The sequence below is a fragment of the Melanotaenia boesemani genome, chromosome 5 (assembly GCF_017639745.1).
Source record: "Melanotaenia boesemani isolate fMelBoe1 chromosome 5, fMelBoe1.pri, whole genome shotgun sequence".
In the NCBI taxonomy this organism is placed as follows: Eukaryota; Metazoa; Chordata; class Actinopteri; order Atheriniformes; family Melanotaeniidae; genus Melanotaenia; species Melanotaenia boesemani.
The window spans coordinates 152,602-179,426 of NC_055686.1; the positions used below are offsets into that span (position 1 = coordinate 152,602).

General features: G+C 45.8%; 1 protein-coding gene and 2 long non-coding RNA genes across 4 annotated transcripts in view; 1 reads left to right on the top strand and 2 right to left on the bottom strand.

Moving 5' to 3' along the window:
* Positions 1-257: 257 nt before the first annotated feature.
* The window catches only part of zgc:158659 (uncharacterized protein LOC791141 homolog), a 41,280-nt gene continuing 14,712 nt past the window's right edge, over positions 258-26,825 (bottom strand). Inside the window, exons 12-28 of one of the 2 annotated variants that reach the window (XM_041986115.1) lie at positions 26,083-26,188; positions 25,843-25,995; positions 25,376-25,507; positions 24,563-24,687; positions 20,081-20,162; positions 19,821-19,985; positions 19,633-19,736; positions 19,445-19,544; positions 18,761-18,832; positions 18,565-18,671; positions 18,098-18,219; positions 17,921-17,999; positions 17,672-17,842; positions 12,497-12,614; positions 12,077-12,228; positions 11,837-11,985; positions 258-451 (exon numbers count right to left, since the gene is read on the bottom strand). In XM_041986115.1, coding sequence (XP_041842049.1) covers positions 327-451; positions 11,837-11,985; positions 12,077-12,228; positions 12,497-12,614; positions 17,672-17,842; positions 17,921-17,999; positions 18,098-18,219; positions 18,565-18,671; positions 18,761-18,832; positions 19,445-19,544; positions 19,633-19,736; positions 19,821-19,985; positions 20,081-20,162; positions 24,563-24,687; positions 25,376-25,507; positions 25,843-25,995; positions 26,083-26,188 — 2,062 coding nt within the window. In that variant the 3' untranslated portion in view covers positions 258-326. Of the gene's footprint in view, positions 452-11,836; positions 11,986-12,076; positions 12,229-12,496; positions 12,615-17,671; positions 17,843-17,920; positions 18,000-18,097; positions 18,220-18,564; positions 18,672-18,760; positions 18,833-19,444; positions 19,545-19,632; positions 19,737-19,820; positions 19,986-20,080; positions 20,163-24,562; positions 24,688-25,375; positions 25,508-25,842; positions 25,996-26,082; positions 26,189-26,825 lie in introns of those variants that run through there. The other variant, XM_041986116.1, reaches the window with a different exon arrangement.
* LOC121640402 lies at positions 20,326-20,954 on the top strand. The gene is made up of 3 exons (XR_006010453.1): positions 20,326-20,340; positions 20,509-20,704; positions 20,831-20,954. It is a non-coding gene; the product is annotated as an uncharacterized LOC121640402 (long non-coding RNA).
* LOC121640403 lies at positions 23,776-24,193 on the bottom strand. The gene is made up of 3 exons (XR_006010454.1): positions 24,099-24,193; positions 24,008-24,040; positions 23,776-23,860 (listed from the first exon to the last, which is right to left on the bottom strand). It is a non-coding gene; the product is annotated as an uncharacterized LOC121640403 (long non-coding RNA).

The following is a 26,825-nucleotide window of genomic DNA, read 5'->3' on the forward strand; positions in this document are numbered from 1 at the left end:
ATCATCATCATCCTGGGTTCCCAGCAAGATTTTGGCCTCTTGAAACACTCCACTGGTTTCTGAACCTGCGCGTCATGTTGACATGACAACCACCAACACAATGATATCATCTTCATCATCATCATCATCATCATCATCATCATCATCATCATAGTAGTCCAGTAAACACACACACAGAAGTTCTCTATGAGTGTATGTTTGTACAAATAAATATGTGCTCATTGGTGCTCATTCTATATGTGTGTGTGTGTGTGTGTGTGTGTGTGTGTGTGTGTGTGTGTGTGTGTGTGTGTGTGTGTGTGTGTGTGTGTGTGTGTGTGTGTGTGTCAGTGCTCGTTGGGCATATGTCTGATGGTGTGGAAGATCCAGTCCATCTTGGTGCTCCATCCTCCATGATGGGCGTCGTTCATCTGCTTGGTGAAATACTCCAACGCTTCCTGCTGGCTTTTCTCTGAGAGATGGACAGAGAGACAGCAGGACAGGCAGAGAGAATGAAGAATTTATTGACTCTGTTGTAGCTTCTGTACAAGCTACTGAGTTGTCAAATGGATTGAGTCACATCTTCATACGTGAAGGCATGTCGAATGTGGAGCCTCCTGCTACAGACCAGGCTGATACACTTCCCTGGATGTGTTCAAATGACACTGGAATAGCTGAGGAAAATCCCAAACCGGACAGTCAGACTGATGACGATGAATGTAATGCAAGGACCTATAAAAATTCAAGAAATAGCCCTAAAAGTCAGCCCAGGGCTAACCAGACCAGGAGGAGAGGCCAGAATCCCACAAACAGGAGGACTAGAGAAGCTATCGGACTCAGTTCTGGTTGGAGACTCTATAACAGCATGTGAGGATGGAAAAGACGGGAAATCTAACACTTTTTGATACATCAGTCAGGGAACTGATGGAGATCTTTAGACCATTCTGTCTTCACATCCAGATGGTATGAAGATTATTGTCCACACAGGGTCTTTTGATATTCTGAGGAGGAAAACTGGCTCCGAGATCCTGAAGAAAGACTTTCCTCTGCTGTTGGAGAGACTGCAGGCCCGGACTGGCCGTCGGGAGCAGCAGGACTTTTCCCAGTGGCCTGGAATCAAGGAGATCTACATCGGTGCAGCTGATTGGTCTGCAGAAACTGGCACCCGCCCACCAGAAAACTGATTTGTGTTTGTTAATTTTCACCTTAACTAATTAGTGATTGATTAAAACTATCAGTGGTGACATTTTATTTTGAACAGGAGAACTAATGAACAAGAGAACTAATCAGCAGGAGAACTAATCAACAGGAGAACTAATCAGCAGGAGAACTAATCAACAGGAGAACTAATCAGCAGGAGAACTAATCAGCAGGAGAGCTAATCAACAGGAGAACTAATCAGCAGGAGAACTAATCAACAGCAGAACTAATCAGCAGGAAAACTAATCAACAGGAGAACTAATCAACAGGAGAACTAATCAGCAGGAGAACTAATCAACAGGAGAACTAATCAGCAGGAGAACTAATCAGCAGGAGAACTAATCAACAGGAGAACTAATCAACAGGAGAACTAATCAACAGCAGAACTAATCAACAGGAGAACTAATCAGCAGGAAAACTAATCAACAGGAGAACTAATCAACAGGAGAACTAATCAGCAGGAGAACTAATCAACAGGAGAATTAATCAGCAGGAAAACTAATCAACAGGAGAACTAATCAGCAGGAGAACTAATAAACAGGAGAACTAATCAACAGGAGAACTAATCAGCAGGAGAACTAATCAACAGGAGAACTAATCAACAGGAGAACTAATCAACAGGAGAACTAATAAACAGGAGAACTAATCAGCAGAAGAACTAATAAACAGGAGAACTAATCAGCAGGAGAACTAATCAACAGGAGCACTAATAAACAGGAGAACTAATAAACAGGAGAACTAATCAGCAGGAGAACTCATCAACAGGAGAACTAATCAACAGGAGAACTAATCAGCAGGAGAACTAATCAGCAGGAGAACTAATAAACAGGAGAACTAATCAGCAGGAGAACTAATCAACAGGAGCACTAATCAGCAGGAGAACTAATCAAGAGGAGAACTAATCAACAGGAGAACTAATCAGCAGGAGAACTAATAAACAGGAGAACTAATCAGCAGGAGAACTAATCAGCAGGAGAACTAATCAACAGGAGAACTAATAAGCAGGAGAACTAATCAGCAGGAGAAGTAATCAACAGGAGAACTAATAAACAGGAGAACTAATCAGCAGGAGAACTAATAAACAGGAGAACTAATCAGCTGGAGAACTAATAAACAGGAGAACTAATCAGCAGGAGAACTAATCAACAGGAGAACTAATAAACAGGAGAACTAATCAACAGCAGAACTAATAAACAGGAGAACTAATCAGCAGGAGAACTAATCAACAGGAGAACTAATCAACAGCAGAACTAATAAACAGGAGAACTAATCAACAGGAGAGGAGAGAACAGCAGAGAGACAGAGGAACTGGTGCTGGTAGCCGAATAAAAACATAAAAAAGGGGGAGCAGAAAGAGAAAAAGATGCTTGTAGAGGAGGCGGGAAATGCCGGAAAATTTCCGATGTTTTCAAATCCTCCACCAGCAGAGGTGTCCAGTCATCGCGTGACCTTGAGTTAACGTTTAATAGATGAGAGATGCAGGAGGGGGGCAAACTTTTATTTTGAAGATAACATGAAGACCTGGTGGAGATTCTCCATGAGCCTTTTATGTAGCTGTAATAATGAGCTGGTAGGATACTAGCTGCTGTCTAAACTTCATTCTACTGGAAATGTTTTATTATTCAACCACATCAGCACAAACACACACCTACACATGGACATGCTACCGTTTCTACACACCAGCTCATGTCTGGCTTTCCTGGTTTAACCTGGATAAAATAAAGAACTAGTTCATTGTTTGTGTTTTATTAAACTGGCAGCTGGATATTTTATTACTTTGACCGCTTGGCTATAACAGTCTGTCCACATCTGTCCCTGTTCACATCTGTCCCTGTTCACATCTGTCTCTGTCCACATCTGTCCCTGTTCACATCTGTCCCTGTTCACATCTGTCTCTGTCCACATCTGTCTCTGTCCACATCTGTCCCTGTTCACATCTGTCCCTGTCCACATCTGTCTCTGTCCACATCTGTCCCTGTTCACATCTGTCTCTGTCCACATCTGTCTCTGTCCATATCTGTCCCTGTTCACATCTGTCCCTGTCCACATCTGTCTCTGTCCACATCTGTCCCTGTTCACATCTGTCTCTGTCCACATCTGTCCCTGTTCACATCTGTCCCTGTTCACATCTGTCCCTGTCCACATCTGTCTCTGTCCACATCTGTCTCTGTCCACATCTGTCCCTGTTCACATATACTGTCCACATCTGTCCCTGTCCAGATCTGTCCCTGTCCACATATACTGTCCACATCTGTCCCTGTCCAGATCTGTCCCTGTTCACATCTGTCCCTGTCCACATCTGTCCCTGTCCAACACACAAGTAGCTGTACAGCTGTGAGAGTGAGGAAACTTTCATTATTCCAGGTTAAATGCTGATGAAGGAACTTTTGATTTAATCAGTTTATCAGTGTGTTTATCTGGTTTTACTATAAATGATATGATGCAACTTTTTATCACTGCTGTTTGATGTCTGAGGTTTATGTTCACAAATCCATATGATGCAAATCTGGATATAATTCAGGTGTTTCAGAGGGAGGACGCTCCACTAGAAGTAAAGAGGAACTGGCAGCAGGTACAGAGCAACAGCAGGACTAGTAATTGTTACAGGAATGAGTAATGAATGTGTAGATTTACAGCAACCTAAACCTAAACAGTTAAACATGAACAAACACTAATATCAGCAACCTAAACCTAAACAGCTAAACATGAACAAACACTAATATCAGCAACCTAAACCTAAACAGTTAAACATGAACAAACACAAATATCAGCAACCTAAACCTAAACAGTTAAACATGAACAAACACAAATATCAGCAACCTCAACCTAAACCGTTAAACATGAACAAACACAAATATCAGCAACCTAAACCTAAACAGCTAAACATGAACAAACACTAATATCAGCAACCTCAACCTAAACAGTGGAACATGAACAAACACTAAAATCAGCAACCTAAACCTAAACAGCTAAACATGAACAAACACTAATATCAGTAACCTAAACCTAAACAGTTAAACATGAACAAACACTAATATCAGCAACCTAAACCTAAACAGCTAAATATTAACAAACACAAATATCAGCAACCTCAACCTAAACAGTTAAACATAAACAAACACAAATATCAGCAACCTAAACCTAAACAGCTAAACATGAACAAACACTAATATCAGCAACCTAAACCTAAACAGCTAAACATGAACAAACACTAATATCAGAAACCTAAACCTAAACAGCTAAACATGAACAAACACTAATATCAGCAACCTCAACCTAAACAGCTAAACATGAACAAACACTAATATCAGCAACCTAAACCTAAACAGCTAAACATGAACACACACTAATATCAGCAACCTAAACCTAAACAGTTAAACATGAACAAACACTAATATCAGCAACCTAAACCTTAACAGCTAAACATGAACAAACACTAATATCAGCAACCTCAACCTAAACAGTTAAACATGAACAAACACAAATATCAGCAACCTAAACCTAAACAGTTAAACATGAACAAACACAAATATCAGCAACCTAAACCTAAACAGTTAAACATGAACACACACTAATATCAGCAACCTAAACCTAAACAGCTAAACATGAACAAACACTAATATCAGCAACCTAAACCTAAACAGTTAAACATGAACACACACTAATATCAGCAACCTAAACCTAAACAGTTAAACATGAACAAACACTAATATCAGCAACCTAAACCTAAACAGCTAAACATGAACAAACACTAATATTTGGTGGCTTCTGCTGAACCAAACATGGCTCTACAGGTGGGCTGAACAAGTTTGGGAAGCATTTATAAGGTTGGACTGTATCTTATCTTTTTAAGTTGAGTCAACTTTTTCATTTTCTATTAAATTTATTATAGTAATCTGGCATAGAAAAAGTGAAATAAAAATAAGTCATGTTTAGCTCATCAGGAATCTTGTGCTGTCGTACTGAAGCTTTTGATGAGTGGGGAAGTGAAAAGCTCTGGTGGCTTTTAGTTTTGTGTTCGTGGCTGTTAAAAATAAATTTAATTTGAAATAGAATAATGGGCTTTTGACATTTGTTTACCCATATGTGGGTGCATGGATTTGTGGTTGTGCACACATAGGTGTGAGCCTCTGTGTGCAGCATATGATCAGGGGTGGCCTGAGTGAGTGAATGTCTCCTGGTCTGACGTTTTGTCCCAGTCCCGCCCTGAGACACTGTGTCAGTTTGGAGCACCATGTTTACATTTCAGGACCCGTTCCTACAGCGGGTAAAGGAACTGAACTTTTCAGTAGACTTCTTGGCCTGAACACATGGTTATCAAACGCATGTATCACCCATGGGATAAAGTTCATTGATAACTTCAGTATCTTTTGGAACTGTAAGGAGCGATTCAGACCTGATGGTGTGCATCCAAATCTAACTGGATGCAGATTACTTGGTGCAGACTTGCGTCATGCTGTTGGGACGGTAAACCCAAACATGATGTACAGATAAGAGCGAAGGACACAGCAGAGAAGCGATCAACTCCCAGCTCTTCCCCCTCACCAGACCCTCTTCTTCAAAAGATGTCTCTATCCCGGACCGGACCCCAGCGACCACCATCTACCAAGAAATACAGGGCTCCCCTTCCTCCCCCTCCTCATCCTCCTCTTAGATCATCTGTCCTGGCAGAACAGGACACGGGAGGAGGTGCTGGAGGTTCACATAGCAGCAGAATTCACAACAAAGATAACATCCATGATGCGTTCAGGGTCCTTGCTGTAGTTTTGCTACTACTGACAGCTGTTCTGAGATCAAGCCTGGACCCAGTAGGATTCCTGTGTTAGTAAAATAAGGAATCGAACACGGTCAGTTTGTGGGGTGAATGGATCTAATCTGTTAACTGTACCTTGTATAACTCAGAATACAACAGAGACCAGAGTAAACTTCATAAAACTAGCTGTACTTAATGTTAGATCTCTGTCCAACAATCACTGTTAGTTAATGATTCATCATTTCTCCAGTTTAGATTTTCTTTTTCTGACAGAAACATTCTGAAATCGTAATCTTGTATTTAAATAAAATGACAAAAAAAAAAAAAAAAAAAAATTAATTACATGCACTGCACTAGCACTACATGACAGCACCTGGGTCCAATTGGACTCAAAAGCGGTCTGACTGTCACTTAATTATGACGTCCCATCTTGTTTGAATTCATGCTTGTATTGTTCTTACTCTCAAATGTAAGTCGCTTTGGATAAAAGCGTCTGCTAAATGACTGTAGAATAGAATAGAATAGAATAAATAGCAGATCCATCAACAACAAAACATTCATTTGCTACGATTTTATTACTAGCAATTACTTGGACTTGTTGGTTTTACCAGAGATCTGGCTAACCCAAGGCGACTGCACACCACTCATTGAAGCCCCAGGAGTCCAGGAGGCATCCTAACCAGATGCCCGAGCCTCCTCATCTGGCTCCTCTCGATGTGGAGGAGCAGCGACTCTACTCTGAGCCCCTCCCGGATCACCGAGCTTCTCACCCTATCTCTAAGGGAGAGCCCGGCCACCCTGCAGAGAAAACTCATTTCGGCTGCTTGTATTCAAGATCTCATTCTTTCGGTCATTACCCACAGCTCATGACCATCGGTGAGGGTAAAACGTAGATTGACCGGTAAATCGAGAGCTTTGTCTTTTGGCTCAGCTCCTTCTTCACCACGACAGACCGATGCAGAGTCCACATCACTGCAGACGCCGCACCGATCCGCCTGTCCATCTCCCTCCATCCTTCCCTCACTCGTGAACAAGACCCCGAGATACGTGAACTCCTCCACTTGGGGCAGGACCCTATCGCAGACCCGGAGAGAGCACTCCACCCTTTTCCGGCAGAGGACCGTGGTCTCGGACTTGGAGTTGCTGATTCTCATCCCAGCCGCTTCACACTCTGCTGCAAATAACTCCAGTGAGAGCTGATGATCACATCCCGATGAAGCCAACAGAACCACATCATCCGCAAAGAGCAGAGACCCAATCCTGAGGCCACCGAACCAGATCCCCTCAACACCTTGGCTGCGCCTAGAAATTCTGTCCATAAAAGTTATGAACAGAATCGGTGACAGAGGGCAGCCTTGGCGGAGTCCAACCCGCACTGGAAACGATTCTGATTTACTGCCGGCAATGTGGACCAAGCTCTGACACCGGTCGTACAGGGACCGGACAGCTCTTACAAGCGAGTCCGGCACTCCATACTCCCGGAGTACCCCCCACAGGAGTCCCTGGGGAACACGGTCAAATTCCTTCTCCAAATCCACAAAACACATGTAGATTGGTTGGGCAAACTCCCATGCCCCCTCAAAGACCCCAAAGAGGGTGTAGAGCTGGTCCACTGTTCCACGACCAGGATGAAAACCACACTGCTCCTCCTCAATCCGAGGTTCGACTATCTGACGGACCCTCTTCTCCAGAACCCCTGAATAGACCTTACCGGGGAGGCTGAGGAGTGTGATCCCCCTGTAGTTGGAGCACACCCTCCGGTCCCCCTTTTTGAAGAGGGGGACCACCACCCCAGTCTGCCAGTCCAGGGGAACTGTCCCCGATGTCCACACGACGCTGCAGAGGCTTGTCAACCAAGACAGCCCTACAGCATCCAGAGCCTTAAGGAACTCTGGGCGAACCTAATCCACCCCCGGGGCCCTGCCACCAAGGAGCTTTATAACCACCTTTAGCGACCTCAGCCCGAGAGATGGAAGAACCAGCACCAGCTACCCCAGATTCTGCTTCCTCATCAGAAGACGTGTTGGTGGGATTGAGGAGGTCTTCGAAGTATTCCCTCCACCGCATCACAACGTCCTGAGTCGAGGTCAGCAGCCCCCCATCCCCACTGTACACAGTGTTGATGGAGCACTGCTTTCCCCTCCTGAGCCGCCGGATGGTGGACCAGAATCTCCTCGAAGCCCTCCGGAAGTCATTCTCCATGGCCTCTCCAAACTCCTCCCATGCCTGAGTTTTTGCCTTAGCGACTGCCGAAGCTGCACTCTGCTTAGCCCACCGATACCCATCAGCTGCCTCTGGAGTCCCACAGGCCAAAAAGGCCCGATAGGACTCCTTCTTCAGCTTGACAGCATCCCTTACTGCTGGTGTCCACCAACGAGTTCGGGGGTTACCGCCACGACAGGCACCGACGACCTTACAGCCACAGCTGCGGCTGGCCACCTCGACAATAGAGGCATGGAACACAGCCCATTCGGACTCAATGTCCCCCGCCTCACCCGGAACATGGTTGAAGCTCTGCCGGAGATGGGAGTTGAAACTCTTTCTGACAGGGGACTCTGCCAGACGTTCCCAGCAGACCCTCACAACACGCTTGGGTCTACCAGGCCTGACCGGTATCCTCCCCCACCATCTGAGCCTCTGTTTTATTTCACATGAAAACAACCACATCTTGATGTCGTACCCACCAAATTCCTCAAAGATGTTTTTAGCACAGTTGGGCCCAGCATTTTATCCATCATTAACCTGTCCTTGTCAGAAGGTGTTGTCCCTCCTTCTTTTAAACATGCTGTGGTCCAACCGCTTTTTAAAAAGCCTAGTTTAAGCATCGATGATTTTAACAACTTTAGACCGATCTCAAAGCTTCCCTTTTTCCCTCGACAGCACACTCTCTTTTCACTCCCACATTAACAGCATCACCCGTCTGCATATTTTCACTTGAGAAACATTTCTCGTCTCCGTCCCTCTCTCACCCCCCACACCACTGCCATCCTCGTCCACATCTTGTTACCTCCCGGATTGGCTACTGCAACGCTCTTCTCTTTGGTCTCCCCAATAAATTCCTCCAGAAACTGCAGCTCCTCCAAACCTCTGCAGCACAGACCCCTTCTACTCACCACATCACCCCCATCTTACAACAACTTCACTGGCTCCCCGTAAAACAAAGAATTAACTTTAAAATTCTCCTCATTACATTCAAAGAACTCCACATTCTGGCCCCTCCATATATATCTGATCTCCTGCACATTGCCACTCCGATCCGTTAACTTCGCTCCTCCTCCTCTCTCCAGCTTCTTGTCCCCCCTGCCCGTCTCGTCACCATGGGGAGCCGAGCATTCAGCCGCTCTGCTCCCCATCTCTGGAACTCTCTTCCCCCTGACATCCGTACCATAGACTCTCTTCCTCTCTTCAAATCGCAACTCAAAACACATTTGTTCAGACAGTCCTATGTTATCTAGTCATTCTCCATCTTTCTGTTGTCCTCCATTCTGCTTAGTTTTGCACTTATTGTTTTAACTGTTTTAATGTTTGTTCTGTACATAGTGGTTTTAAACTATTTTAATGTTCCTTTGTACAGTGTCCTTGGGTGTTTTGAAAGGCACTTTTAAATAAAATGTATTATTATTATTATTATTACTATTATTATTATTATTATTATTATTATTTGGGGGCGGCGTGGCTCAGCAAGGTAGAGCGGTCGTCTTGTAACCCGAGGGTTGCCGGTTCGATCCTCAGCCAAGTCGTGTTCATGTCGAGGTGTCCTTGGGCAAGACACCGAACCCCTAGTTGCTCCTGATGGGTCGTGGTCGAGCGCCTTGCACGGCAGCTTCCGCCATCAGTGTGTGAATGTGTGTGTGAATGGGTGAATGTGCTGTATACTGTAAAGCGCTTTGGGTATCCTGGTACAGAAAAGCGCTATATAAATACGGACCATTTACCATTATCCAAAGTTTTAGAGAAAGTTGTGTCTAATCAGATTTTAGGTTTTATAAATGGAAATGACATCAGTCTGGTTTTAAAGCCCTACACAGCACTGAAAGAGCTCTCCTCAAAGTCTCTAATGAGCTTCTTTTAGCCTCAGATAGAGGAGAGAGCATCATTTTAATTTTTTTACATTTCAGTGCTGCATTTGATACGTTGATCACAATATTTTAATTGATCGTCTTGAAACCTGGGTTGGCATCACAGACACTTGATTGGTTTTATTCTTGTCTTTTAGATCGAACCTTTGCGGTTACCACAGGTCATACTGAAGACAGTCTCGGTCCTCTCTCCTCTAATGTCACCCCCTCTGCCAGAAACCTGGGTGTTATACTTGATTCCAGTCTTAATTTTCATCTTCACATGAAAAAAGTCAGCCAGTCCTGTTTCCTTCACCTCCGCACCATCAGTAAAATCAAACCTGTCCTCTCCCGGCCCGATTTAGAAAAGTTATCAATGCTCTACTTTTCTCCAGACTCGACTTCTGTAACTCCTCCTCTCCGGTCTGGAAAATAAATCCTCTCTCTCCTCCAGCTTGTTGAAAACTCAGCAGCTCGGCTTCTCACTGATTTTAGTAGAAGACAACATATGACCCTGTTTCAGCCTCGCTGGCTGTACGTTTTAGAATTGATTTTAAAGTTTTACTGATTACTTTTAAAACTTGTTTAGGTCTGGCACCCGGCTACATGACAGAGTTACTGACACCCCACAAGCCTCCCCGCAGCCTTAGATCCTCAGGCAGGTCCCTTTTAGCTGTGCCAGGGTCCAAACCAAAGACCAGAGGTGACCGAGCTTTTTCAGTCCGAGCCCCTCGACTCTGGAACGACCTGCCTGAGGAGATAAGGCTGGAACCATCAGTTCATCTTTTAAGTCACTTCTTAACACACATTTTTATCCACTGGCTTTGTTATAACATTTTTATTTACTTTATTTTCAAAATGTACTCGTGCACATATCTTTTCATTGTTGATTTTATTACCTGACTTTGCTGTGTGATGTTCAGCACTTTGTAAACCTTGGTTTTTTAAAAGTGCTATACAAATAAAGCTTTATTATTATTATTATTACTGAGACGCTCTGTAAGCCAGGGTCTCCAGGTCCTCAGCTGCCTTCCACTTGTGCAAAATGTGGCTGCCCAACGTTTAATGAGCACGACCAGATGAGAGCATGCGCCAGGATGTGCCCACGATCCGAAGTTCATCTGTGAAGCCCAGTGGACGGGACTTCTTCGGGCTCATTGATCTTCATGATGATGCAGCACAATGAAGAGAAAAAGTAACCAGAAACATTCTGACTGCTAATTTAAGGGATGATACAACCAAACTGACTGGAAGATGCTTCATCACAGTAGAATGATAGAGGAGCTCATCAGGGGAAAGATGTCAGCCAGATGTAAACGCCATAAAGCAGCATTTTAATGCCGTGGGAGGGACATGCAGCTAGATATGAAGTTCCACTTTAACTCCTGCTCACCTAGAAATGTTGTTGTAAGAATAAATTTATCTACCGAGGTGTCATATAACGAAATTAAAGCTGAAATGGGTTTTTTTTTGTCTCATATTTATCTTTTATATCAAATCCAAATGTTTGTAGTCTACAGCATAAAAACCTGTTCTCATACTGCTGGAGGGAAGTGTATGTTGAAGTCTGACGAGGACAGGATTATGGCACACTGACATCTATAGGGTGATAACTAGGACTTAAATTTTGCTTGTTTTATCTGCATAGGACCTGGAGGGGCAACATTTTACGTGGTCTTTTTGTTATTATTCTCAGCAAATTTTAACTAGCACATCACAGAAACTCACCGGTTACACGACATGCACCATCACATCATCATTTCTGCATCTGACAGTTATCACGTCTAATTATGTTTAAGAAAATGAAGATTTACACTTCACTTCTTCCTCTCCTTCTCTGTCTTACCCAGGGCGAGGGTCTTCCGCAGGTAGGCGATGTCATCAAAGCTCTGCAGTTCAGGCATGCCGCAGCCCAGCATGAGGGAGAAGAGGTTGATGAAGAGGCTGGCATGCTGACGGATGGCCAGGTAGGCTTTATAGCACATCTCTTGAAACCTACAGAACCCACAGACAGGTGAGCACAGGTGAGGCGGGGTCAAAGCTATACAGCAGGAGCAGCAGCAGACAGGTGAGTAGCAGGTAAGACCTCTCAAACTCTTTCGTCTTAGTGGACTCCTGGACCCCTTTACTGATGACGATGAGGAAATCCTGAGTCAGGACGAAGGGTACCCGTTCCCTTTTATAGCCAAACTTTTTCTTCTTGTGGTCCAGGAAGTGACCAAAGTCAATGTGGAACAGCTGTAGGAAGACCAAGAAGAAGAGTCAGGGGGAGGAGTCAGGAAGAGTCAGAAGGAGGAGTTAGTGGTGAGGAGTCAGCAGACGTCAGGGGAGGAGTCAGGCTCAGGAAAAGAAGTCAGGAGGAGGAGTCAGCGGTGAGGAATCAGGGGGAGGAGTCAGGAAGAGTCAGAAGGAGGAGTTAGTGGTGAGGAGTCAGCAGACGTCAGGGGAGGAGTCAGGCTCAGGAAAAGAAGTCAGGAGGAGGAGTCAGGAGGAATCAGTGGCTCACCTGTCCATTTTCCTTAAGCATGATGTTGGAATTGTGCCGGTCTCCAATTCCCAGGATGAATGTGGCGACACAGTAACCAGCACACGACCTGGTGAATAGGTCAATGGCCCGATCATACCTGAAAAATACAGACAGGTGTGAGAGAGAGAGGAGGGGCAGGTGTTAGCGAGTTAGAGGGAGGTAGCAAATGTTCAGACCGACAGGTAAATAGTCAGAAATAAAGATATGTAAGCACACAGACGAACTCTGTATGCTTACATTGTCAGACAGACAGGTACATTTTTAGAAAGGCAGGTACAATGTCAGAGTCAGGAACATTTTCAGACAGACAGGTATATTGTCAGAAGGACAGGTAAAATGTCAGACAGACAGGTGTTAGCGGACAGACAAACTGTCAGAGAGGTTTGTAAGCAAACAGAAAGGTACATTGTCAGACACACATGAAATTTGTCAAAAAGACAGGTGAACTGTGTAAGCCAACAGACAGGTATATTGTCAGAAAGACAGGTAAATTCTCAAACAAACAGTTGTGTGAGTTAACAGAGATGTACATTGTCAGAATGGGGCAAATTGTCAGACAAACAGGTGTCTATACAGACAGGTACATAGTTAGACAGACAGGTATGTAAGCAGACAGTCAGGTGGTGTACGTTGTCAGACAGACAGGTATGTAAGCAGACAGCTACAGTCTCAGACAGACAGGTGGTGTAAGTTGTCAGAAACACAGGTATGTTAACAGACAGGTACACTGACAGACAGATAGGTACATTGTCAGACAGACAGGTTTGCGAACCGACAGACAGTTACGTTATTAGACAGACAGGTACTCTGTCAGACAGACAGGGTTGTAAACCGACAGAGTGGTACATTGTCAAACAGACAGGTTTGTAAACCGACAGACAGGTACATTGTCATACAGACAGGTGTGTAAACAGACAGGTACATTGTCAGACAGACAAGTACATTGTCAGACAGGCAGGTTTGTAAATCGACAGACAGGTACGTTGTCAGACAGACAGGTTTGTAAACCAACAGACAGGTACGTTGTCAGACACACAGGTTTGTAAACCAACAGACAGCTACATTCTCAGACAGACAGGTGGTGTAAGTTGTCAGAAACACAGGTATGTTAACAGACAGGTACATTGACAGACAGATAGGTACATTGTTAGACAGACAGGTTTGTGAACCGACAGACAGTTACGTTATTAGACAGACAGGTACACTGTCAGACAGACAGGTTTGTAAACCAACAGAGTGGTACATTGTCAAACAGACAGATTTGTAAACCGACAGACAGGTACATTGTCATACAGACAGGTGTGTAAACAGACAGGTACATTGTCAGACAGGCAGGTTTGTAAATCAACAGACAGGTACGTTGTCAGACAGACAGGTTTGTAAACCAACAGACAGGTATGTTGTCAGACAGAAAGGTGGTGTACGGTGTCAGACACACAGGTGTGTAAACAGAAAGGTATGTTGTCAGACAGACAGGTACATTGTCATACAGACAGGTGTGTAAACAGACAAGTACATTGTCAGACAGACAGGTACATTGTCAGACCGGCAGGTTTGTAAATCGACAGACAGGTACGTTGTCAGACAGACAGGTTTGTGTACAGACAGGTACGTTGTCAGACAGACAGGTACTTTATCAGAAAGAAAGGCTGTGTACATTGTCAGACCGACAAGTGTGTAAACAGACAGGCATGTTGTCAGACACACAGGTTGTAAACTGACAGACAGGTACATTGTCAGACAGACAAGTGGTGTACATTGTCAGACAGACAGGTGTGTAAACAGACAGGCATGTTGTCAGACACACAGGTGTGTAAACAGACAGGCAGGTTGTCAGACAGACAGGTGTGTAAACAGACAGGTACATTGTCAGACAGACAGGTTTGTAAACTGACAGACATGTACATTGTCAGACATACAGGTGGTGTACATTGTCAGACACACAGGTGTGTAAACAGACAGGCATGTTGTCAGACAGACAGGTGTGTAAACAGACAGGTACATTGTCAGACAGACAGGTTTGTAAACTGACAGGCATGTTGTCAGACACACTAGTGTGTAAACAAAGAGGTACTTTGTCAGACAGACAGGTATGTAAACTGACAGACAGGTACATTGTCAGACAGACAAGTGGTGTACATTGTCAGACAGACAGGTGTGTAAACAGACAGGCATGTTGTCAGACACACAGGTGTGTAAACAGACAGGCATGTTGTCAGACACACAGGTGTGTAAAAAGACAGGTACATTGTCAGACACACAGGTGTGTAAACAGACAGGCATGTTGTCAGAAAGACAGGTGTGTAAACAGATAGGAACACTGTCAGACAGACAGGTACGTCGTTAGACACACAGGTGGTGTACATTGTCAGACAGACAGGTGTGTAAACAGACAGGTACTTTGTCAGTCAAACAGGTGGTGTACATTGTCAGACACACAGGTGTGTAAACAGATAGGTACTTTGTCAGACAGACAAGTTTTTAAACCGACAGACAGGTACGTTCTAGGACAAACAGGTGTGTAAACAGACAGGTACTTTGTCAGATAGACAGGTACATTGTCAGACAGACAGGTACGTTGTCAGACAGACAGGTACTTTGTCAGAAAGACAGGTGGTGTACATTGTCAGACACACAAGTGTGTATACAGACAGGTACATTGTCAGACAGACAGGTGTGTAAACAGACAGGTACGTTGTCAGATAGACAGGTACATTGTCAGACAGACAGGTGTGTAAACAGACAGGTACGTTGTCAGATAGACAGGTACATTGTCAGACAGACAGGGTTGTGAACTGACAGACAGGTACATTGTCAGACAGACAGGTGGTGTACAATGTCAGACAGACAGGTGTGTAAACAGATAGATACCTTGTCAGAAAGAAAGGTGGTGTACATTGTCAGACAGACAGGTGTGTAAACAAATAGGTACGTTGTCAGATAGACAGGTGGTGTACATTGTCAGACACACACGTGTGTATACAGACAAGTACATTGTCAGACAGACAAGTTTGGAAACCGACAGACAGGTATGTTCTAGGACAGACAGGTGTGTAAACAGACAGGTACCTTGTCAGAGAGAAAGGTGGTGTACATTGTCAGACAGACAGGTGTGTAAACAGATAGGTACTTTGTCAGATAGACAGGTACATTGTCAGACAAACAGGTGTGTAAACAGAAAGGTACCTTGTCAGAAAGAAAGGTGGTGTACATTGTCAGACAGACAGGTGTGTAAACAGACAGATACGTTGTCAGATAGACAGGTACATTGTCAGACAAACAGGTGTGTAAACAGATAGGTACCTTGTCAGAAAGAAAGATGGTGTACATTGTCAGACAGACAGGTGTGTAAACAGACAGATACGTTGTCAGATAGACAGGTACATTGTCAGACAAACAGGTGTGTAAACAGATAGGTACTTTGTCAGATAGACAGGTACATTGTCAGACAAACAGGTGTGTAAACAGAAAGGTACCTTGTCAGAAAGAAAGGTGGTGTACATTGTCAGACAGACAGGTGTGTAAACAGATAGGTACTTTGTCAGATAGACAGGTACATTGTCAGACAAACAGGTGTGTAAACAGATAGGAACACTGTCAGACAGACAGGTACGTCGTTAGACACACAGGTGGTGTACATTGTCAGACAGACAGGTGTGTAAACAGACAGGTACTTTGTCAGTCAAACAGGTGGTGTACATTGTCAGACACACAGGTGTGTAAACAGATAGGTACTTTGTCAGACAGACAAGTTTTTAAACCGACAGACAGGTACGTTCTAGGACAAACAGGTGTGTAAACAGACAGGTACTTTGTCAGATAGACAGGTACATTGTCAGACAGACAGGTACGTTGTCAGACAGACAGGTACTTTGTCAGAAAGACAGGTGGTGTACATTGTCAGACACACAAGTGTGTATACAGACAGGTACATTGTCAGACAGACAGGTGTGTAAACAGACAGGTACGTTGTCAGATAGACAGGTACATTGTCAGACAGACAGGTGTGTAAACAGACAGGTACGTTGTCAGATAGACAGGTACATTGTCAGACAGACAGGGTTGTGAACTGACAGACAGGTACATTGTCAGACAGACAGGTGGTGTACAATGTCAGACAGACAGGTGTGTAAACAGATAGATACCTTGTCAGAAAGAAAGGTGGTGTACATTGTCAGACAGACAGGTGTGTAAACAAATAGGTACGTTGTCAGATAGACAGGTGGTGTACATTGTCAGACACACACGTGTGTATACAGACAAGTACATTGTCAGACAGACAAGTTTGGAAACCGACAGACAGGTATGTTCTAGGACAGACAGGTGTGTAAACAGACAGGTACCTTGTCAGAGAGAAAGGTGGTGTACATTGTCAGACAGACAGGTGTGTAAACAGATAGGTACTTTGTCAGATAGACAGGTACATTGTCAGACAAACAGGTGTGTAAACAGAAAGGTACCTTGTCAGAAAGAAAGGTGGTGTACATTGTCAGACAGACAGGTGTGTAAACAGACAGATACGTTGTCAGATAGACAGGTACATTGTCAGACAAACAGGTGTGTAAACAGATAGGTACCTTGTCAGAAAGAAAGATGGTGTACATTGTCAGACAGACAGGTGTGTAAACAGACAGATACGTTGTCAGATAGACAGGTACATTGTCAGACAAACAGGTGTGTAAACAGATAGGTACTTTGTCAGATAGACAGGTACATTGTCAGACAAACAGGTGTGTAAACAGAAAGGTACCTTGTCAGAAAGAAAGGTGGTGTACATTGTCAGACAGACAGGTGTGTAAACAGATAGGTACTTTGTCAGATAGACAGGTACATTGTCAGACAAACAGGTGTGTAAACAGATAGGTACCTTGTCAGAAAGAAAGGTGGTGTACATTGTCAGACAGACAGGTGTGTAAACAGACAGATACGTTGTCAGATAGACAGGTACATTGTCAGACAGACAGGCTTGTAAACTGACAGACAGGTACATTGTCAGACAGACAGGTGTGTAAACAGACAGGTACTTTGTCAGTCAAACAGGTGGTGTACATTGTCAGACACACAGGTGTGTAAACAGACAGGTACATTGTCAGACAGACAGGCTTGTAAACTGACAGACAGGTACATTGTCAGACAGACAGGTGGTGTACTAACGCCTCTCCACGGTTCTTGTCCTTGATCCAGTGGTGCAGCGTGTTGGAGTTGAACTGCAGCGCCCCCTTCAGGCCTCCTTTACACTGAATCTGCATGATGGTGAAGCTGTTCTTCACCACCTCGATCAGACCCACACAGTCCCCAATGGACAGGCAGCCGTACGGCAGCATGCTGGAGAGGAACAAGAACGCGTACAGGTAAGCCCTGCCTGGTATGATGTCACACACTCTGATGAGGTCACAGACTCACCGCAGGTCCAGGCCTTGGTTCTGCCAGATGTTTTCCATGATCTTAATTATCTGGAGCGTCAGCATGTCCTGACGTAGGTCTGCACACAGAAAAGTCTTGGTTACCCACAATCCCCTGCACTGCTCTGCTGCTAGCACGGTTAGCATGGTGCAGTGAAAACAGTGCTGGGCCCGCTACCGTCTCCGTTCTTGAAGATGATCTCATTGTTGGTGAAGAGCAGCTCAGACATGATGTCAGGGTTCTCCCAGTTCAACCACAGGGGGCGCTTGGCCGAGGACATGATCCTGCACACCTCCAGTCTGCAGACAGTACGGGGTCTTACTGGAGTTTCGTCCTTCAACTCATTTTATTAGCCAGTCAGTCAGCCAGTCAGTCAGTCAGTCAGCCAGCCAGCCAGCCAGCCAGCCAGCCAGCCAGCCAGCCAGTCAGCCAGCCAGCCAGCCAGCCAGTCAGTCAGTCAGTCAGTCAGCCAGCCAGTCAGCTAGCCAGCCAGCTAGTCAGTCAGTCAGTCAGTCAGCCAGCCAGCCAGGCAGCCAGTCAGTCAGTCAGTCAGTCAGTCAGCCAGCCAGCCAGCCAGCCAGCCAGTCAGTCAGTCAGTCAGTCAGTCAGTCAGTCAGTCAGCCAGTCACTGAGGAATTATCTACCTGAGGTTTCCCAGCTGATGAACTGGGTTCAGAGGAGAGACAAATCCTTGAAGAGCTTCCATGTAGTCTGGACGAGACATGTGTTCAACCAGGAACTTCATCTGAGTCTGACAACCAATCAAAGCACAGCAACACGTCACTCTCAGCCAATCATAGCACAGAGTCAGATGTCAGAAGATGCTGGTTGGTCGTTTACTTTCTGAGTCTCATCTTTTTTCTCCTGCTTCAGTGTGTCAGTGAGATTCACCAGTTTCTCCATGGCCTCCACCTGCACACCCACCCACGCACACACACACACACACACACACACACACACACACACACACACACACACACACACACACACACACACACAAAACTGTGGTTTCACACTGAACCACCAGATGGCAGTAGCTTAAATAATTAATGACCATTAGAAACAATTACACTGATTCATTACAGAGCCAGCAGTCACTTTCCAGTTACTGGAGTGCTCACCTGTCTGTGCTCACCTGTCTGTGTTCACCTGTTTGTGTGGAAATGCTCACCTGTCTAGGTGTTGGAGTTCTCACCTGTCTCTCCAGGTGGCGTGCTCACCTGTCTGTGTTCACCTGTCTGTGTTCACCTGTCTGTGTTCACCTGTCTGTGTTCACCTGTCTGTGTGGAAATGCTCACCTGTCTGTGCTCACCTGTCTGTGTTCACCTGTCTGTGTTCACCTGTCTGTGTGGAAATGCTCACCTGTCTAGGTGTTGGAGTTCTCACCTGTCTCTCCAGGTGGCGTGGTCACCTGTCTGTGCTCACCTGTCTGTGCTCACCTGTCTGTGTTCACCTGTCTGTGTGGAAATGCTCACCTGTCTAGGTGTTGGAGTTCTCACCTGTCTCTCCAGGTGGCGTGCTCACCTGTCTGTTTAGGTGTTTCAGGTACATGCCGCAGGCTCTGCAAAAAGCTTCCAGCAGTAGACCGAACCTTCTGGAAACAGTCTTGTTGTGCATCTCTGACCTGTAACATGATCACACAGACAGGGTTTAGAACAGGTAGCGTGTTTATCACAGGTCCATTCAGGTAAGAATCAGGGCTTTGTACTGACTTAAGGTGCCAGAAGAAGAAGTGTCCTATCCTCTGATTGGTTAGAGCTTTCTTGATGAGAAATCGAGCCAACGGGTTGTCCAGGTACATCTCATACTTCAACACCTGCTGACATACAGATCTTGTACTGACATGCATGACCCAACGATTACACAGACCATGAAGGCAGGTTTGAAGGTATGAACGCACCTGTACGAGCTGCAGCAGGTACTGCGACAGCTTGTCGTCCGTCAGGCCCTGTACCAGGCAGCGCAAAGCGAACTCCCTGACCATCGGATCCGGAAAGTTACAGTCCAACAGCTCTAGAGCTGACTCCGGCTCCATCAGTGGCCATTCCCTCAGTAAACAGTACATCTGAGAACGAGGAGGCGGGTACAGGTGGGTGGCAAAGGTGAGTGACAGGTGGAACTAAAGGTGTGAGAGAATCAAACCTGACAATGGGTTTGTACCTGTGACACTTCATCTCTGGAGTTCCATTTGACGGAAAGAAGCAGCTTAGGAAGAGATTCTGGGATGTTAACACAGTAATGTCTGTAGACAGACAGGTGGAGACAGATGGGTGGAGACAAATGAGTGGAGATAGATGAGTAAAGATAGATGGGTGGAGACAGGCAGGTAGAGACAGATGGGTGGAAACAAATGGTCAGAGACAGACAAGTGGAGATAGATGAGTAAAGATAGATGGGTGGAGTAAGGTGGGTAGAAACAGGTGGGTGGAAACAGATGGTCGGAGACAGACAAGTGGAAATAGATGAGTAAAGATAGATGGGTGGAGACAGGCAGGTAGAGACAGATGGGTGGAGTAAGGTGGGTAGAAACAGGTGGGTGGAAACAGATGGTCAGAGACAGACGAGTGGAGATAGATGAGTAAAGATAGATGGGTGGAGACATGCGGGTAGAGACAGATGGGTGGAAACAGATGGTCAGAGACAGATGGGTGGAGATAGATAAGTAAAGATAGATGGGTGGAGACAGGCGGGTAGAGACAGATGGGTGGAAACAGATAGTCGGAGACAGATGAGAGGAGATAGATGAGTAAAGATAGATGGGTAGAGACAGATGGGTGGGGTAAGGTGGGTAGAGACAGATGGGTGGAGACAGGCAGGTAGAGACAGATGGGTGGAGTAAGGTCGGTAGAGACAGACGGGTGGAGATAGATGAGTAAAGATAGATGGGTAGAGACAGATGGGTGGGGTAAGGTGGGTAGAGACAGATGGGTGGAGACAGGCGGGTAGAGACAGATGGGTGGAAACAGATGGTCGGAGACAGACGAGTGGAGATAGATGAGTAAAGATAGATGGGTAGAGACAGATGGGTGGAAACAGATGGTCGGAGACAGATGAGTGGAGATGGACGAGTAAAGATAGATGGGTAGAGACAGATGGGTGAGGTAAGATGGGTAGAGACAGATGGGTGGAAACAGATAGTCGGAGACAGACGAGAGGAGATAGATGAGTAAAGATAGATGGGTAGAGACAGATGGGTGGGGTAAGGTGGGTAGAGACAGATGGGTGGAGACAGGCGGGTAGAGACAGACGGGTGGAAACAGATGGTCGGAGACAGACGAGTGGAGATAGATGAGTAAAGATAGATGGGTAGAGACAGATGGGTGGGGTAAGGCAGGTAGAGACAGATGGGTGGAGACAGGCGGGTAGAGACAGATGGGTGGAGATAGATGAGTAAAGATAGATGGGTAGAGACAGATGGGCGGGGTAAGGTGGGTAGAGACAGATGGGTGGAGACAGGCGGGTAGAGACAGATGGGTGGAAACAGATGGTCGGAGACAGACGAGTGGAGATAGATGAGTAAAGATAGATGGGTAGAGACAGATGGGTGGGGTAAGGTGGGTAGAGACAGATGGGTGGAGACAGACAGGTGGAGACAGATGGGTGGAGACAGACGATAATCAGATATAGAGGCAGAAACAGGCAAAACCACAAAAACTGTAAGAAACTACCTGAGAACAGAAACAGAAGCAGTCGAGTGGAAAAGCTTCATTTAGGTTTTATAATTATGTTTTAACTGAAGCTGTGAAATGATTAAAATATTTAATCAGATTATTTACAATTTACAAAGGAATTAATCACGATTAATCACTATTCACGACTTTGTAATCTGCCTGTTTTTATTGTGTCAACAGAAAGAGCCAAACCTCACTTGGGTTTTCTTTGCTTTTGTACATTAGATAATGACTTTAATCAGTTCATTATTACATAAAATCAGGAACTTAAAACAATCATTTGTGCCCCCTTTTCCTGGTCAGCGCTCCCGCCTGGTTCCCCATCAGACCTTTTCTAAACCCCTAGTTTCTACCTCCTGAGCTGAACGCTCCCGCCTGGTTCCCTATCAGACCTTTTCTAAACCGCTAGTTTCTACCTCCTGAGCTGAGCGCTCCCGCCTGGTTCCCCATCAGACCTTTTCTAAACCACTAGTTTCTACCTCCAGAGCTGAGCGCTCCCGCCTGGTTCCCCATCAGACCTTTTCTAAACCGCTAGTTTCTACCTCCAGAGCTGAGCGCTCCCGCCTGGTTCCCCATCAGACCTTTTCTAAACTGCTAGTTTCTACCTCCAGAGCTGAGCGCTCCTGCCTGGTTCCCCATCAGACCTTTTCTAAACTGCTAGTTTCTACCTCCAGAGCTGAACCATAAACACACGCAGCGAAAGAGAAAAGCTGATCAGCTGATCACCGATGGCGGTTCCGACTCCTCTGGAATGTCTTGTTGATAGCCCCCCCACTACCACTATTCTGTCTTTCTGACACCAGTAACGTCCACGCCGTGCCCACCAGGTAAACATTTTTACCTTTTCCAACGTGGTCCATCAAGTTCTCTGTCTCACACCCCAAAAATTCCACTTCTCCCCTCTGTTTCCCTCCCGAGCCGTCATGGAAATGATGAGAAATGATTAGATCAACATGTATTACAGGCGTCCACCTGAACATTTATAGCCACCATGTAGGCGGGGCTAGCTGTTCCCTCACCTGCGCCGGCTATTGAGTTGATACTGATTTGTAAACGGAAACAGGTGGACGACGTGCGTGGGCACGCTTTTATAAATCTGACAGTAGAAGTGCAGGATTTGCTTTTTGCGCTGCAGACGCCGCCTGTAGTTTGCTTTGCTAGGCTCAGTTTGATTAATAAGGCCCCTGGTGATGACACCTTTAAAACTCGGTTGGAGAGTTAGAAAAAGGGTGATGTTCCAAACAAGGTATATTTAGTTTTGCTGTCATTCAAGTGCAGAAGGTTTCGTACCAACTGCTGCTTTCCATCATTTCTACAGTCCAGAAGCTCAGTAAGGGGAGGTGTTTTCATCTGGCCTCATGGCAGGAATATCTGCACATCGTTAGCATAGAAAAGACACACTATGTTTTCTCAGGAATGGGAAAGCTAGTCTGAACCCCGCCCTCACATGTCTCCACCCAAGCCTCACTCTTACCTGTGTCTCCACCCGAGCCTCACTCTTACCTGTGTCTCCACCCGAACCTCACTCTTACCTGTGTCTCCACCCGAACCTCACTCTTACCTGTGTCTCCACCTGAGCCTCACTCTTACCTGTGTCTCCACCCGAGCCTCACTCTTACCTGTGTCTCCTCCTGAGCCTCACTCTTACCTGTGTCTCCACCCGAGCCTCACTCTTACCTGTGTCTCCTCCTGAGCCTCACTCTTACCTGTGTCTCCACCCGAGCCTCACTCTTACCTGTGTCTCCTCCTGAGCCTCACTCTTACCTGTGTCTCCACCTGAGCCTCACTCTTACCTGTGTCTCCTCCTGAGCCTCACTCTTACCTGTGTCTCCACCTGAGCCTCACTCTTACCTGTGTCTCCTCCTGAGCCTCACTCTTACCTGTGTCTCCACCTGAGCCTCACTCTTACCTGTGTCTCCTCCTGAGCCTCACTCTTACCTGTGTCTCCTCCTGAGCCTCACTCTTACCTGTGTCTCCTCCTGAGCCTCACTCTTACCTGTGTCTCCACCTGAGCCTCACTCTTACCTGTGTCTCCTCCTGAGCCTCACTCTTACCTGTGTCTCCATCAGAGCCTCACTCTTACCTGTGTCTCCTCCTGAGCCTCACTCTTACCTGTGTCTCCACCTGAGCCCCACTCTTACCTGTGTCTCCTCCTGAGCCTCACTCTTACCTGTGTCTCCACCTGAGCCTCACTCTTACCTGTGTCTCCTTCTGAGCCTCACTCTTACCTGTGTCTCCACCCGAGCCTCATTCTTACCTGTGTCTCCACCTGAGCGTCACTCTTACCTGTGTCTCCACCTGAGCCTCACTCTTACCCGTGTCTCTACCTTAGCTCCGTTCTCACCTGTCTCCACCCGAACCTTAGCCCCACTCTTACTCGTCTTTACCTTAGCCCCACTCTGACCTGTGTCCCCACCTGAGCCCAACTCGTACTGAGCCTCACTCTTACCTGTGTCTCCACATTAGCCCCATTCTCACCTGTCTCTCTACCTCAACCCTGCTCTTACCTGTGTCTCCACCTGAACCGCTCCTTCACCTGTGTCTCTACCTAAACCCTGATCCGACACGTGTCTCCACCCGAGCCTCACTCTTACCTGTGTCTCCACCTTAGCCTCGCTCGTACAATTGTCTCCGCCTGAACCCCGCTCTTACCTGTGTCTTCACCTGAGTCCCTCCTTCACCTGTGTCTCTACCTGCACCCTGGTCTGACATGTGTCTCTACCTGAGCCCCGCTCTTACCTGTGTCTCCACCTGAGCCCGTCCTTCACCTGTGTCTCTACCTGCACCCTGATCCGACACGTGTCTCCACCCGAGCCTCACTCTTACCTGTGTCTCCACCTTAGCCCCGCTCGTACAATTGTCTCCGCCTGAACCCTGCTCTTACCTGTGTCTCCACCTGAGCCCCTCCTTCACCTGTGTCTCTACCTGCACCCTGGTCTGACATGTGTCTCTACCTGAGTCCCGCTCTTACCTGTGTCTCCAGAGGAAGTCCTTCTCCTGCTCAGACAGCTCATACAGTGGATCTCTGGAGCAAAGAGAATGAAGCTGCTCTGCATCTGCGGCTGAAACACTGCTGTCACAGGCCAGACGGCTGCTCTATAAAAAAAATGGAAGCTACTATCACAACCTTTAAAGGATACAGTGATTAAAGTGAACAGAATTTTATTTGATTTTAATTTATTTAATTTTGTTTAAGTTACTTTATTTTCATTTTATTCATTTTAGCACATTATTTAATGAAGTCCTTTGTGTGTATTTTTAGTATTGCTACTCTTAGTTGTTCATATTGTTTCTAAAGGTAATTTAATCTTTGTTTTAACTCCAGTCCAAATTCAGTCCAATTGCTCAACAACAAACATCTGACTGGTGAAGATCTGTTAAAATGTTTGACCCATCATTACCAGGTTATGGTACTGATGGGTTTCTTTTATTGCACTAAATCACACTCCAGCAACTGGATATCAACAAACAGCCATTTTAATGCCACCATAGCTGATTTGATAAAGAAACCCAAGAGGATCTTATCGGACGAGGAGAGAAAAAGAAAGAGAGGAAGGGACAGAGTAAGAGAACAATGGTCAATATGAGACAGATTTTTACTGGCTGGATAGATGTCAGAGTAGAGACAGGTTGCAAGTTGGATGCTGGATTAGCCATCGTTAGAGGGTCCCAAAAGTGAGAACATCTGCCAATGTTCAGTTGTTGATAATTTGGGGGAATTAAATCACATCACATTAGCTGGCAATGTCAAATGCAAGCTGAAGAACAGGAGGAGGAGAAGTACCAGTCCTAGGCAGTAGTTGTAGCCCAACTCTCTGCTGATGGTCCAGTTGGCGTGTTCTTCAATCTGCTGTTCGTCAGGAAACACCACTGTCTGGTTGAACCAGGAGAACTCCAGCTCCACACAGGGAGTCTCCTACAAACCACATGATCAACGATCAGTCAGCTCAACAGTGGTAAATGGTAAATGGTCGGTATTTATATAGCACTTTACTGTACCTGTAATGATACCCAATCCATCATACATCACATCCACACATTCATAAACTGATGGAGGAAGCTGCCATGCAAGGCACTCAACCACCACCCATCAGGAGCAATTTGGGGTTTGGTGTTTTGCTCAGGGTCACCTTGACATGAGCTCTACAGGCCGAGGATCTAACTGGCAACCCTCAGACTACAAGACAACCACTCTACCCACTGAGCCACACCGCCCATGATAGGCACATGTCTGCATGTCTGCAGTAGTACCTTGTTGGGGTTTGAACTAGCAACTCCAATGGGATTGAGAAGGTCCTCGAGGCCGTGAGGTACTGGCCAAAGACTGAGAGCCACTTTACCAGAGACCAAGATGTCCTGGTAGTCGAAGAGGTTGACGTTCCCCCAGGCCAGAGGACAGTGCTCCTGTAGGACATACAGGTGAGACAGAGAAGCTTCAGACATCCACTCACTGATTCATTCATCTGTGTCCTCATCTGCTTCCTCTCCTACCTCCTTAGCTCCTTTCCTCCCCTTTACAGAGCAAATGGAAAGACAGAGTCTGGCTGATCGAGGAAGATCCGCCAAGTAGATGTCATAGGTCAGCCACTCATTCCACCTGTAGAAAGGTCCACACAAGTGAGTAAGAGCAAGGCCCTATTTACACAATGACATTGAGACAGTAAAACACAAAACGTTGAGTTTAGGCCTCACATTTCCACGGTAACAGAGTTTTGGGTGGACAGGAAACATGGAGAGGATTAGCCCCTAACCCCCCTGTCCATATAAACATGGAGTGGGCAACCATGACGTCTTCATGTCACCATGCATTTGTGCACTCAGGCCCTCGTTTAAGAATCTTCAATCAAAACCTGCTTCTTTGTTCAACATTTATGCCGTCAGCAAAGAAATAAAGATTGGATGCACAAGATAACCACTACAGCTCTATGCAAGCAGTTGTTATTTCCTCAGGTCTTATGAGGATGTCAAGCACATGTTGGGTTTGTCCTTACAAGGCTTCACTGCCCCCTACAGGCCTGCCATGCACACTACATCTTTCCACTACTACTTGTGTTTTCAGTTGGCATTGAAGTAGTTTTCACTCCGATGTTATGTACAGGCAGTTTTTTCAAATACACAAAGGGCAAGTATGGAGGCTTTGCATGAAAGCATTATGCAAACATGGCCTCAGATGATAAGATGAGATGAGATGAGATGAGATAAGATAAGATAAGATAAGATAAGATAAGATAAGA